Genomic DNA, 13,766 nt, shown 5'->3' on the forward strand with positions numbered 1-13,766 from the left:
ACTAAGTCCCATGTGACTAATCTGTGATCTTAATCTTCTTTTAACAGTTTTACGAAGCCACTAGGTTTTCTACTAATTATAACTTCTTACCCAGTTCGGTGGTATGATCTGAAAGTTACCAGAAATCTGTACCTATCAAAAGTCCTTTCTATAAATCTTGAAGAAAAGCATTTTTGCAAAAGTATCAGAGTACAACAATAATTGTCTATAAATGACAAAAACTTAAAAAGTCAAGGTTAAAGACTTTCGATTACAATGCAATTGAAAAGAGCCTTTGTTACTGATGTGACACACACTAAAATTCTGAGTGATGATATTCACCAGGACATACCAGAATTTTACAAATTCCATATAATTTCTAGAATGTATATGAGAAACATCTGCCTATATGATACAATCAACGAAGTTTTTATCATCACTTAATTGACAATGCCAGGAAATTGAACAATACCAAATAAGCCCAATTAGTTTTATATTCCTCTCTCTGATATGAAGAAAACAAATGTTTTGAAGGGTTCCACAACCTTTGCAAAACCTCAAAGTTGGCTAAAGGTCAAATGAATTTCATTTAGAATCTGATCTTATGGGAAGTTTGTCAAAAATATCAAAGTTTTAAAACACTTGGTCAAAGGGAATCATAGGTTACTGTGGAAAAAATATGCATTCACTAAACCAAGTTGACAATAAAAGTTTTCAATGGCAAATACAGATCAGTTAAACACAGAAACTCACAATCATTACCAAAAGCAGTTCAACATTTTAAGACAACTTTGGCCTCTTAGAGAAAGAAGCAAATTCAGGTTTTGTACCATTGTACCTTTAAAATTCATTTCCTTAATTAAATCCAATCTTAGCCAATCCTGACCATGCACACAACTCTCTGTATTTTTCCTCCGCAAACCTTCTGCAACTTTCTGTATCCATATTAATCTGTCCCTGACTTTCTTTTCCATTTGGAAACAGAAACCAGCTCTACAATAAAACCACCTTTTTCCTCTAACAAAATGCATTTTCATGCCACATGCCTTCTTGGCTGAAAACACACATCCCACTTTCCTGGCGTTCTGAAATGTTTCCCTTATTCTTAACCTTAAAATCTTAATCTCTAGTGAAAACCAAGAAGCAAGTAATTATAAACTGTTTGTCACACCAGCATTTCCTGATTGACAAACTTAATGCTTTAGCCTTCCTCTTCTAAGAAGACAAAGGCAGGGAAATTTAGACCTGCCCAGCAGTTAATGTCCTAGTATTTTATCCTATTTGAAGTGACCCATATAGTGAATGAATTCCTGTTTTAACTTGATTTAGTTTCAAGTTACCAAAATCTGGAGGTACTATCCTTAAAGCAGACATGCCCAAAATACAGTTATTCCTAAGGAGTTTACCTAAAAGCTCTTCTCATTTATCTCTATTTTATTTATTTAAAAATTTCGTCGTATTGTTATGTTTCTTAGTGACAAACTTTGTAACAGGAATGAGGTCATGTGACATCTAGTAAACCTAAGAACAACGAAAGTATTACGACTTAATATTGATGACTCTAAGGACACATCTCTATTCTTTTTTTGATTTGTTTTGTTTTGTTTTTTTGTTTGGGGGGTACAGCTCAGTTGGTAGAACATCTCCTTAGCATGCAAAGGGTCCTGGGTTCAATCCTCAGTACCTCCATCAACAAATAAATTTTTTTTAATTTCAAAAAATTGACATAAAAAAGAACCATTGCTCTAAGACACATCTCTATTAATCAAACCAATAAGCTTAAGCTAACTTTAATACGAGATATAAATTCAGTACTGAATATTTTCTAGATCACGTGAACTCAGTTTTCATCCTGGCCAGTTTCTCTTCTATTTCTGAATATTTAATTATGCACTTAATTTCCTTTAAGCCAATTAAATACAGCTCTTTTACAAATTGTCTCTCAATACCATATATCTACAACATGTATATAGATATGTACAAACATGCAAACAGACAGAGACCTCATAATTCCCATTTCAAAATTCCAGCCATGAATCAGGTACAACAATTTACAACCCATCAGTTACAAAAGAGGTTGAGTTCAAATTGGGTTTCTGGCAGATGGAACAAATCAAAGTCACCTGTCTAGATGGTTAAAAATTTTTACTCACGTCTATGGAAGACGTTTAAGATTTCTATTTGTTCTTGGTATGCAGTTTCCTTAAAAAATTAAAAACAGACTTACCAAATGATCCAGCAATCCCGGTCCTGGGCATATATCCAGAGAAAACTATAACTCAAAAAGACACATGCACACCAATGTTCACAGCAGTACCATTTACAATAGCCAAGGCATGGAAACTGGATAAAGAAGTTGTGGTATATTTACACAATGGAATACTACTCAGCCATAAAATACAATGAAATAATGCCATTTGCAGCAATATGAATGGACCTAGAGATCGTCATTCTAAGTGAAATGAGCCAGAAAGAGAAAGAAAAATACCATATGATAACACATACATGGAATCTAAAAAAAAAACACAGCAACATACAAATGAACTTATTTGCAAAATAGAAAAAGACTCACAGACTTAGAGAACAAACTTATGGCTACCAAGGGTTAAAGGGGATGGGAAGGGGTAAGTTGGGAGTTCAAGATTTGCAGATACTAACTATTATATATGAAATAGATAAACAACAAGTTTATACTGTATAGCACTGGGAACTATATTCAATATCTCGTGGTACCCAATAATGAAAAAAAGAATATGAAAACGAATATATGTATGTTCACGTATGACTGAAGCTTTATGCTATACACCAGAAATTGACACAACATTGTAAACTGACTAGACTTCAATAAAAAAAGAATGCAAATTAAAAAAAAATTCTGTTTGTGCTTGACAAGTCAAGTTCCCCTTTCTCAAAATTTGCATCTATAAAAAGATGGCAGAGATTAGAGTTCCTGGAGAAGAGCAGGTAGAACATTTGCATTTCGAAGGCCTGGAGGAGAAATGCAAGTTCCTCCTAGGATGACTTTTTTCCCCTGAGACCAGTGGGAAAAAAAAAAAATTCAAACCTTACAAGCCTCTTAAGATAAATAGAGGGGGTTTGGGGAGTGGGAAAAGAATTGGTGGACTTTGGATTATTTCTGAAGCCACACCTCTGGTCCTGCAAAGACTGGATCTGTAAGACAAGGAATTTTGAGTTTCTCAAAGAATTGGGTGGCCACTTCAATGATATCAAAGGACTGAAAGCCCCATTCATCTCTGTTGGATTGTTTTATTTTCCTTTATTTAGGGGAGAAGGCCTCCCCCAAAATTCCTATTAGGCTCCAAATATCAGCTACGGTCCCTTTAGTCAGATCAATGGCCTTTCGCTTTGGTAATCTATTTACAAACACTTTCAGGGAATATCCCTGGGTTAAAACAGATGCAATCGTTCGAGATGAGCGCTCTCTAAAATTTTAGTACTGTAAATGTTTCTCCAGTTCAAAGGATCCATGGAGCTGGCCCCACAAATATTTTTTCCCTGCTAATCTCATTTTAGGAAAGAGAAAAACACCACTGTTATTTCCAGTAGGCCCTGCAGGCACAGAAGACTGCTAGCTTTTACTGCATGCTCAAAATTTAGTTTTGGAGTCCCAAAAGAACCCCAATGTGGCTATTTCGGGGCCCAGTTTCCTTTAGCTCCCAATTAAGTCCTTGCAGTCATACATAAACCCAGCTGGTATCCCCACAGGTGGCTGTTTGCACGGGAGCTGTTTGGCCTTTGAGGCACAATTTCCCTGTATTCATTTCGTAACCTAATTCAGATGAGATATGAGATATGATCTGAACAAATTTCTGAGGACAGTGTGCGGGATTGCATGTGTGCTACTTCTGAGTCTAGCTTCCCAAGAAGTTACCCTGGGGTTGATTTGACTTCTTTCACATGGCTTGGTTTCTCCCTGTGACAGCCTGAAACCATCAGGGATGCTCGGAGCACTAGGTGATCAGCCTCTGTTGCGTCGCCCCTCCGCGCCGGGGACAAGTGGTTCTTACCTGATGGTCGTGATGGGGTCCCCTGTGGGACCACTGCATATAGTGAGGCTGATCCTCAGACACTTCCCCGAGATCCTCAGTCACCTGAGGACACCATGTGACCAGAAAGAGCAAACTGTCCCTTTATTCTTTGAAACTGAGTAATTCAGTCTCTCATTTCATCAGCAAAAGTTTTGTTCAGACCACATATCAGCCCATTTTTTTTTCTCAGTTTAAGCCAGATTTAACAAAAACCAGCCGCCTACATTTCCCTGGGCCTCTCCCCCAGGCCCCCTAGTCCCTGGCCTGGGAAATGCACTGCTGCCCCTTAAGATTCTGAGTCTTAGGTGAAAAGCAGCCTGAATAAAATTTTAGGATCATCACCCAAACAGTGAGATCTGAACATCAGGAGAACTCACCAGAACACCTGAGGACTACGGAGAAGCCGGTGAAGTTCAATGGGCCCATGCTGGTACCAAGCACTGGTTCCAGGTAGACTCCAGGTGTCTTCTGGTGAGTGTCTGTGATGTCCTGCCAACTACGCCAAGTATGTCAATGAAAAATTAATCAGTCGATCAAGAAAGAAATGGAAAATTTTATTCGAGCCAAATTTGAGGTGTATAACCTGGGAAGATCATCTCACAAAGCTCTGAGAACTGTTCTGCTGGTTAGAAATCAAGGCAGTTTTATAAGCTTTTTGAGACAGGGTTGTACATTCAATGATATATCATTGACAGTTAACATAATTCAGATCTAAGTGTCATTTTTGTGGGTCATGTGACCCGTTACAAGAGCAAGAAGGAGTGTAATCTTTTAAGAAGTTGTCTTGTTGATGCTGGGAGAATGTCGCTCTCTAGAGTTGAGCAGGTATTCCCGCCAATGGGGGAGTTAAATACTTAAAAAATTCAACTTCCTAAAACACAGCAAGTAAACCCAACTTCCTCCTATCAAAAAAGTATTCAAGTAATACAATCTCAGGGTTAAAGAAATGTAACAATTACCCATTGTTATAAGTTGCGGTAAATGTTCACAAGGGCATCTCTCAATTTTAGGCTGATGAGATACAGAATACATACAATTCTAACAAGGGAAGACTTCACCCCACCTGGCTAGTGATTGCATTCTTAGTATCATTAGGGAATCTGATGTGTAAATATTCCTGTCTTTTTACAAAATGTTAGCTGAGTGTTTTGAAATCTTAAAGCTAAGGTACGAAGTTGCTGAATTTCTTGATTCCTCTTTGTACAGAGTCCCCTAGGGGTAGGGTAGTCAAAGTTTCTTCAAAGGCAGCAAGAAGTGCGGGTGGCTGGGGGACTCTGAAGAGAGTCTTTGCCATGAGTGAGGTGTGACTGAGGTAGAAGCAGCCCATTCTGTCGGCCATCATGAAGAGCTTAGGTCTCATCTCAAGAGTTATAAGAGGCCACAGAAAAAATGTGACTGGCTTTTGATCTGAGCCTGGGCCTCACAGGGGCCAGGGTGCGTGACGGGAGGTCACTGAAGAAGTGGGAGCAAACTCCAGGTAGGAGGAGATGGTGACTGAATCAAGGTGGAGAGAGCAGAAATAGACAGGAGTGCTTTAATTTACAAGATATTTAGGAGAAGATAGAAATCTGACTTGGGGGTAGATTGGATATTCATCAAATCATTCAGTAACTATCTACTGAGCACCTGCTATGTGCTGGGCATCGTTTTGGATGCTGTTTTGGGGACAGAGTAGGGAATAGTCAAGAAGGGTGCTCAGATTGATGCCTTACCATTCCCTTAGACAGGGACTCCTGGAGGAGAGTCAGTTTAGAGGAGCAAATCATGATCCATTTTGGAAATCTTGCATTTGAGGTGCCTGTGGAACATCCAAGTGGAGATGTGAAGTAGGCAAGTGGATACACAGATCCAGAATTCAACTAAGAGCTCCCAGCTGGACATAAAAATCTGAAAATTATCTGCATTTGGGTGGTGGCTGAAGCCATTTTCTGGATCAGATCACCTGGCAGAAAAGGTATGATGATCAAGAAGGAAAGAATGAGTCTGAAAGGAAGAACAAAAGACCAGCCAGAGAAGCAGAAGAAAAGTCAAGAAAGTCTTATGACACAAAAGCTAAGGGAAATGAGCATTTCGAGAAGAAGGAAGTGGTCAACTATGTCAAATGCTGCCCAGTTGCCCAAGGTTATCCAGCTAATATGTGGCAGGGCTGAAATGTAAAACCAGATCTAGTTCATGAATGATGCTGGGACAAATGATTAACTGTCTGGAAACAAAGTGAGACCCCCCTACCTCACACCATATGCAATTATAAATTCTAGCTGAGGCAAAGGTCTAAAAGTAAAACACACAATAACATTTTTTCAATAGAAAAAAGTTTTATAATATTGTTTGTGGAAAAGTCTTCTTAAAGCAAGACAAAACAAAGAAACCATCTTTTAAAACATTTTAACAGACTGGAGGAAAAGGTTTGTAGCACATTTGACAGATATAGGGTTAATATCCCCATATACAACAACCCAAGAAGAAAATGATTAAAAGAGATAAGCAGACAGTTCACAGAAGATAGATGCAAACATCTATTTAATACATGAAAAGATAATCACCTCTCTAATGTTGATGAAATGCAAATAAAACAATAATAAGATACCATTCTTTGGACTGATCACATTGCTGGGGAATATAAATACTAAAAAAAAATTGGAATGGTATTTGGCAATATCTATTAAAATCTTAAATGTAGCTTTTTCCTGACCTGGATGCTTGATACAAAGTGTACTTATGGTGTGCAAATTAACAAAGCTCTCCACTATTAACTCTATAAATTCTATTAGCTGTATTAATGCTATAAAAACTGCATTTATACACTTTTCTATATGTATCTTATTCTTTAGTGCTTTTAAAAAGAACTGAGCAGGGAGGATATAGCTCAGTGGTAGAGTGCGTGCTTAGCATGCACAAGGTCCTGAGTTCAATCCCCAGGACCTCCATTAAAAATAAACAGATAAACAAACAAACCTAATTACAGCCCCCCCAAAAAAACTGAGATACAAAATATACACACAAAACAACTCAACAATCTCATTAAGTGGAATTATTTTCTTTATTTTGCAAATTGATAACAAAAAGGCAAACAATCTAACTTTTTAAAATTTTTCCAGTTTTATTGAGAAATAATTGACATACATCCCTGTGTGAGTTTAATGCATACAGTGTGGTGGTTTGATTTACTTATATTGTGAAGTGATTACCAAAATAAGTTAGGTTAACATCCATCTTTTTGTATAGATACAATAAAAAGGAAAAAAGAAAAAGAAAAGAAATTTGTCTCTGGTGATGAGAACTCCAATTTTCTTTTAATGGACAGTGTTGATTAACAGGCAATTGACAAAAGACAAATCCAAATGGGCAGCAAACAGAAAAATATTATCTCCTGAGTAGTCATAAAATTGCCAATTAAAGTTACAAAGAGATATCACTTTATACCCATAAATTGAAGAAGTGATAACACCTACTTCTGGGGTGAGCAGGGGCTCCAATACATTAGTGATAGAAATATGAATTGTTAATAGTCTTTTGGGGAAAACAATCTGGTAATATCTATTAACTGTGTATATGTTTTGACCTGGAAAGTCTATATTTACAACTTATAAACACTCCAATGTGTAAGGCTGTACGTCTGATAATTTTTTTTTTTTTTTTCAGCACAGGCAGTGGAGAGGGACTGGAAATCTTCAAAAAAGAAATTATGTCAAAATGGGAAACCTAGACCAAGAAACATTATGCAACTATTTTGAAAGACAGATTAGAATTATGTAGATATACTGACCTGGAGATGCATATGAAATATTAAGTGACAAAAGGCAAATTGATGCTATGGTTTTGATTTTATAATTTTTTTTTAATTGAAGTATAGTTGATTTACAATGTGTTAGTTTCTGGTGTATAGCACTGTGACTCAGTTTTATATACATACATTTATATACACACACTCTTTTTCATATTCTTTCTCATTATAGGTTATTACAAGACATTGTTGATTTTATTACTTTTAAAATATGTTGATTTTATTATTTAAAAAAAAATATGTCCTTATATATGTTTGTAGGAAGCAGAATGTGATTTAGAACTTAATCTCTGGAGCCAGGAAGCTTGCAGATAAACCCTGGCATCACCATCTTCTCCCTGAAGGTAATAACCTCAGTTTCCCTGACTGTAAAAAGGCAAGGTTAATAATATCTGCCTCACAGACCTGTTGGGAGCATGTGCTGAGATAATTCATGGAAGTGCTTAGCGCTGCCTTGGGCACCATTCAGTAATAGCATGATAGTGTAAGCATGATCTACCTGAGCACGGAGATTATGGTGGAAGAAAACATACCACTTTGTTCTTGGTGACCTCAGGTGGGCAGGGCTGGAGGGAGTGGAACGCAGGTGATTAACATTTTGTATCAATTCAACTCATTACAGCTAGCATATGTTACTTTTGTGAAAAAAAAATTTTTAGGGGGGAGGTAATTAGGTTTCCTTATTTGTTTGTTTGTTGTTTAATAGGAGGTTCTGGGGACTGAACCCAGGACCTCATAGTAAGCACGTGCTCTACCACTTGAGCTATACCCTCCCCCCTGTAAATTTTTTTTTAATCTAACAAAGTAGAAAGAAAGGAAGAAGAACAAGCCAGGCAGCCTGCCCTGAACTCACCAGGTGCTCTAGAAGGGAGTGGGAAATGGGGCCTGGGTAGGGCAAAGCCCCTGGGAAAGCCTTCTGCCTCAACAGGTGATCCCAAGTCACTGAGTGATGCTGGGCAAATGGCTATTCCTCTCTGGACCACGGATTCCCTCTAGTGCAGAAGGGAAGTGCCGGAGGCACACATATAAAGCAAAGCATGTAGCTTACTACCAAGGACAGATCTGAGGTCAAGTCCCTGTGATGCTTACGTGGCAGTATGAGCCAGACATCTTCTAAGGGATTGACCTATGAGTTAGGTACTTTCGATTATCATTCCCATTTGCAGGTAAGGAAAATTTAGGCACAGAAAGGTGAAGTCCCTGCCCTAGCTTACACGCTGGAATGTCACCTGAATTCAAACGCAGGCAGCCTGGCTCTGAACGGGGGCACTGGGCCACCAGGCTCTACTGTCTCCCATGTGTCAGCAACGGTTACTAGCCCTCTTCCGGCCTCAGTTTACTCAACTGTGAAACGAGCTTCCCAATATTCATCTCTTCAGTTTGCTGCAAGGGTTAAATGACATCGGGCTTAGGCCTGGGAGGAGGGTTTTTTAAGGGGGATCTTTTGTTCCTCAGCCATGCTGGAGGAAGGGAGAAGAGGCCCGGGGCCTCTCTTCCGCGTTAAATTCCTGGTGATCCGTCCAATGCCCCACTGAGAGGAGAGACAAAGCAGGGCAGGGATCCAGACCCTAGGTCCTCCAGAAATCACAGGGCAAGGTGCCCAGGGGCCTGTGTGCCTCTCCCCACCCCTGCTCTCGGCTAGGTGAGGGGCCCTTTGGCTTTACCACGGGCTCCCACCTCCCCACCTCCCCCGGATCTGACCACATAGCAACCTGGTTGCAACCCCACCAGAGAAGGAAGTGGAGTCTGGGGTCCCACCGGGAAGTCCCTGGTGGTGTGATGCAAGACCTTCCCGCCACTCCGCCCCGGCAGATAAAAGCACAGGGCCAGCCGCGAGGTGCCAGCTGTCCCCGCGCGATCTGCCTGCCATGACCCGGCACTGCGCGCTGCTTGTCTGGGCTCTCCTCGCCCTCCTCAGCCTCGGAGCGGCTCGAGAAGACCCGCCGGCCTGCGGCTCCATCGTGCCCCGCCGAGAGTGGAGGGCCCTGGCGTCCGAGTGCAGAGAAAGGCTAACACGGCCGGTGCGCTACGTGGTGGTGTCGCACACTGCGGGCAGCCACTGCGACACCCCGGCTTCGTGCGCGCAGCAGGCCCAGAACGTGCAAAGCTACCATGTGCGGAACCTGGGCTGGTGCGACGTGGGCTACAAGTGAGTGAAGACGGGAGCCAAGTCTGGCGCCGGGACTGGGGAGGGAGAGGTGTGCAGGCGTGGGAGACCGCAGGACCCGGCTCTAGAGCCACCTGGCTGACACCCCGGGCCCCTTACTCAACCGTGCAGCATCATTGTTTCTCCCCAGGGTATCCACTTAGGGCTGGGCGTGTGCAGGTAGCAAAAAGAAGCTAGGAGGAGAAGGGGTGGCAGTTTAAGCTCTGCCCCTCAAAGGAAGGGACAGACTTTGCCACCACACAGGAAGGTGTCCTTTTGGGGAAGTCCCGGGCCGGTTGGGCATGGCCAGGTTCCAGTCCCAGATCCACTTAACTGCTGGCTGAGCCCTGGGGCAGGCATTCACCCTCCGTTTCAGCTTCATCTTCCTCCTCTCCAAAGTCAATAGGATGGTGGCCCATTCCATCACTAAGCCAGCCAATTCAGGCAAAACGCTAAGGACATGACCTTCAGTGGAGTGGCAGCCCCCAAATCCCTGGACTCCTGGCACCTGCTACTACGTGCCAGGCTGTGCACCGGGTGCTGGGATGGGAATACAGCTATGAACAGTATGAATCCAACCCAAAGGGATTTAAATAAGACCAGCAAGGAGCAACAGGTGACAGACAAGCTAAGTCAACAAGATGAAGACAGGTGGCAATAGAAGCGATGAGAAAAGGAACAGAGGGACTGGCAGGGCTCCAGCAAAGGGGAGCCCAGGGAAGACTGTAGTGAGCTGGGGGTATGGCAGAGGTAAAGGCCAGAAGGCCGAGTGAGTGGGGCATGTCTGAAAGACAGAGTTCAGGGTGACTGGAAGTAGGTGGGAAGAGTGACATGAAGTGAGGAAGGGCTTGGCAGGGGCCAGATGGCACAGGGTCCTGTGAGCCACAGGGAGGAGCTGAGTTCTACTCTGAGTAAAATAGGAGTCATGGGAGGGATATGAGCCTGCTTCCGTCTGGCTGCTGGGTAGAGAAAAGACTGTAGGGGGGCCAGAGGGCAGAAACAGGGGTAGAGATGGGTTAGCTCTGCCTCTTGGGGCCCATGCCCACCAGCTCCCTCTCCAAGGTAATAGTCTGGGGTCCTGCACAAGGGTTTCTGCAGCAAGAGAGCTTTGGAATCAGCTGACTGGAAATGCAGGCTCCCAGGCTCCACCTTTAGACTGCTCCTGTAGGGCTGGGGTGAGGGTGGGAAATCTGAGGGCCTCACTCAGAGATCTAGATGCCTCCAAGGGGATCCCCAGCTCTTCTGGCTCAAGGTTTTACAATTCAAAGTCTCCAACTTCAAAGTTTTGTTTCCAAGGGTCAGGCGCTCTGATTCTAAGTGTTTCCCTTGAAGTAACAAAGACCAGAGCTTGACTCCGCAAAGTGGCTTAAATCACTTTTTAGAAAAGCAAACTGAAATCTGTTTCTCAGATTTTAGGATTCAGAGCCCGATTCAAATGTTTTGAATCCCCATTCCTTGTTGCGTCTCCTTTGGAGCCTCAGTTACTTCACCTGTAAAATGGAGCTCCTGACTATACCCACCTGGTGGTGGTGGTTGAGGTTTAAATTAGATGCATCCATTTAACAAGTGTATAGAGAACACCAATGGTTTGTGCCAGGTGCTGGGGCTGTGGCAGGCCTTGACCAGCCTAGGCCTGGGGCCAGGATCACTGTGGTATTTCTAGCTTCTTCAGTCTAGATTCTAAGAGTTTGGCTTTCCAAGTGGCAAATTCAGGATCTGTTATTCAGAAGTTCCCACATTATGTGCATCATCGGTGACTGTGTGAGCCAGGGGGCTGAGGTGGAAAATCCTGTGTCTCCAAAATGCTGTCTAGTTAATTGCAATTGCCAAATCAGACTCCCTCAATCAAGATGTGCTGAATGAGTCTTAAGGATCTGCTCCCAGTCCCAGGACTGGAAACTTCAAAGAGACAGATGCTGAGGCTTTGGGGTTTGTGTCTGGTTGCTGTGCCAACCCTCGAGTCCCTGATCCTGTCACTCAAATGCACCCTGGCAGGGAAGAGGAAGCAGGAAGTAGCCTGGGGAGAGGGCAGAAGAACTTCTCACTGGAAAGTTCTGAGAAGCATTAACTCTAGGACATGATGTTGGCTAAATAATCTCAGTCTCTGCATCCTCAGCTTCAAGGGGGGAGGGGGGGATAACAGTGCCTGCCTGTGAGGACTACAGATGAGTTAGCAAACCAAGAGCTCAATGAATCCTCCAGGGAGGCAGGAAAGAGCAAGGAATCAGACCACGTGGGTAGGAGTCATGAGAGGCCTGGGTGAAAACCCTGGCTCTGCCCCAGACCAGCTGTGTGACCTTGGGCAGGTGTTGCCTCCTCTCTGATCATCTACAGGATGGGGGCAGTGGTGGCTCACAGCGTTGCTGCAAGGATGAAAAAAGGTGCATGTAGAGCTATGCTTGACAATGGCAAGGGCCATGGTCATTGTTATTACTGTGGAAGATGAGGGGAGGGTGTTGGGGAAATGGCGTGTGAATGGCAGGGACAGGGGCGGGGTGAGCAGAGGATGGGTGGGAGTCCTCCCCCAGGAAGCTCTCCTTCACTCATCCAGCCCACCTACCCATGCAGCTTCCTGATCGGAGAAGATGGGCTCGTGTACGAAGGCCGAGGCTGGAACATCAAGGGCGCCCACGCAGGTCCCACCTGGAACCCCATATCCATAGGCATCTCCTTCATGGGCAACTATATGAGTAAGTGACTTGTCCAGCCTGCAGGCTGACTTGGAGCTCGGGGGGTGACACAGCATGGTGTGTAGTCAGTGGGAGGCTCTGCCAGCTACAAGCTCTGTGACCTCAGGCGAGTGACTGCTTCTCTGAGCCTTGTTTCTCCTTTGGGTAAAGGCCATTTTCAGTTGCACAGCTTCAGTGAAGCTCAGTCCATGGCACCTAAGAAGTGTCTGGTAAATGACAGCTAGCTATTGGGCACCTCTGGGCAGGTGCTGTCATTCTCCCCTTTCACAGATGAGGAATCTGAGGCACAGAGATGTTAAGTCACTGCTTGGCAGTGGCAGACTGGGTTCTGGGCCCTAGGGGGCCAGCTCGGAGTGCACAATCAGAAGCACTACCCGACACTACCTCTGCCTTTCCAGGAAGCCCCAGCCTAACCCCTACCTCTACCCTCCCCCAGATCGAGTGCCCCCGCCCCGCGCCCTCCGGGCAGCCCAGAATCTGCTGGCTTGTGGTGTGGCTCTGGGAGCCCTGAGATCCAACTACGAGGTCAAAGGACACCGGGATGTGCAGCCGACCCTCTCTCCAGGTGACCGGCTCTACGAAATCATCCAGACTTGGTCACACTACCGCGCATGAGGCCCTCTCCGGCTCGGCACACCGCTCCCATCCCCACTCTGTCAGAAACCCCACTGCCTCCCCCTCCCCCAATAAAGGTGAAGCTCAAACTGTATTCCCATGTCCCCTGCCCTCTCTCCCTCTCACAAGACCCCAGCCACCACAGCCCCATCCTCTTAGCATTCAGTCCTCTCTGGTGCTCAGAACCCAGAGGCCCCCTGAACCAAGACCCCAGAGATCCCAGCTTGGAAGTAACATCACAGCTCAGAACCCAGAGGTCTCAGGTCAGAGTGCAGGAATTAGCACCAAGTCGGCCGACATGTCACAAAAAGCAGCTCAGGGGTCCTCAGCTGCTGGGCAGTGAACCATGCTGGAGGACACCCACTCTCCACCACACCGCCAAAGACATCCTGTGCAGCATCTCTCCTTGGGCCACCTGGGGATGAGCTGATCACTCCCACCCTTCAGGTCCCCACTCCTTTCGTTGCTTTCGAGAGTGCGGGAGTTTTCCCTGAGCCTGTACC

At 44.1% G+C, this 13,766-nt stretch overlaps 1 protein-coding gene across 1 annotated transcript; it reads left to right on the top strand.

Moving 5' to 3' along the window:
* Positions 1-9,364: 9,364 nt before the first annotated feature.
* PGLYRP1 (peptidoglycan recognition protein 1) lies at positions 9,365-13,357 on the top strand. Its single transcript, XM_010946842.3, has 3 exons — positions 9,365-9,961; positions 12,527-12,648; positions 13,085-13,357. The coding sequence occupies exons 1-3, from the start codon at positions 9,681-9,683 to the stop codon at positions 13,261-13,263; spliced, it is 582 nt and encodes a 193-aa protein (XP_010945144.1). The 5' UTR covers positions 9,365-9,680; the 3' UTR covers positions 13,264-13,357.
* The last annotated feature ends 409 nt before the right edge of the window (positions 13,358-13,766 follow it).

This window comes from Camelus bactrianus, chromosome 9, assembly GCF_048773025.1.
Source record: "Camelus bactrianus isolate YW-2024 breed Bactrian camel chromosome 9, ASM4877302v1, whole genome shotgun sequence".
Taxonomy (NCBI): Eukaryota; Metazoa; Chordata; class Mammalia; order Artiodactyla; family Camelidae; genus Camelus; species Camelus bactrianus.

Excerpts from the sequence above, each read along its gene's own strand:
- PGLYRP1 (XM_010946842.3), top strand. The coding sequence starts at position 9,681 with ATGACCCGGCACTGCGCGCTGCTTGTCTGGGCTCTCCTCGCCCTCCTC. Across the intron at positions 9,962-12,526 it reads TGGTGCGACGTGGGCTACAA|CTTCCTGATCGGAGAAGATG; the intron begins GTGAGTGAAGAC and ends CTACCCATGCAG. Across the intron at positions 12,649-13,084 it reads CTTCATGGGCAACTATATGA|ATCGAGTGCCCCCGCCCCGC; the intron begins GTAAGTGACTTG and ends ACCCTCCCCCAG.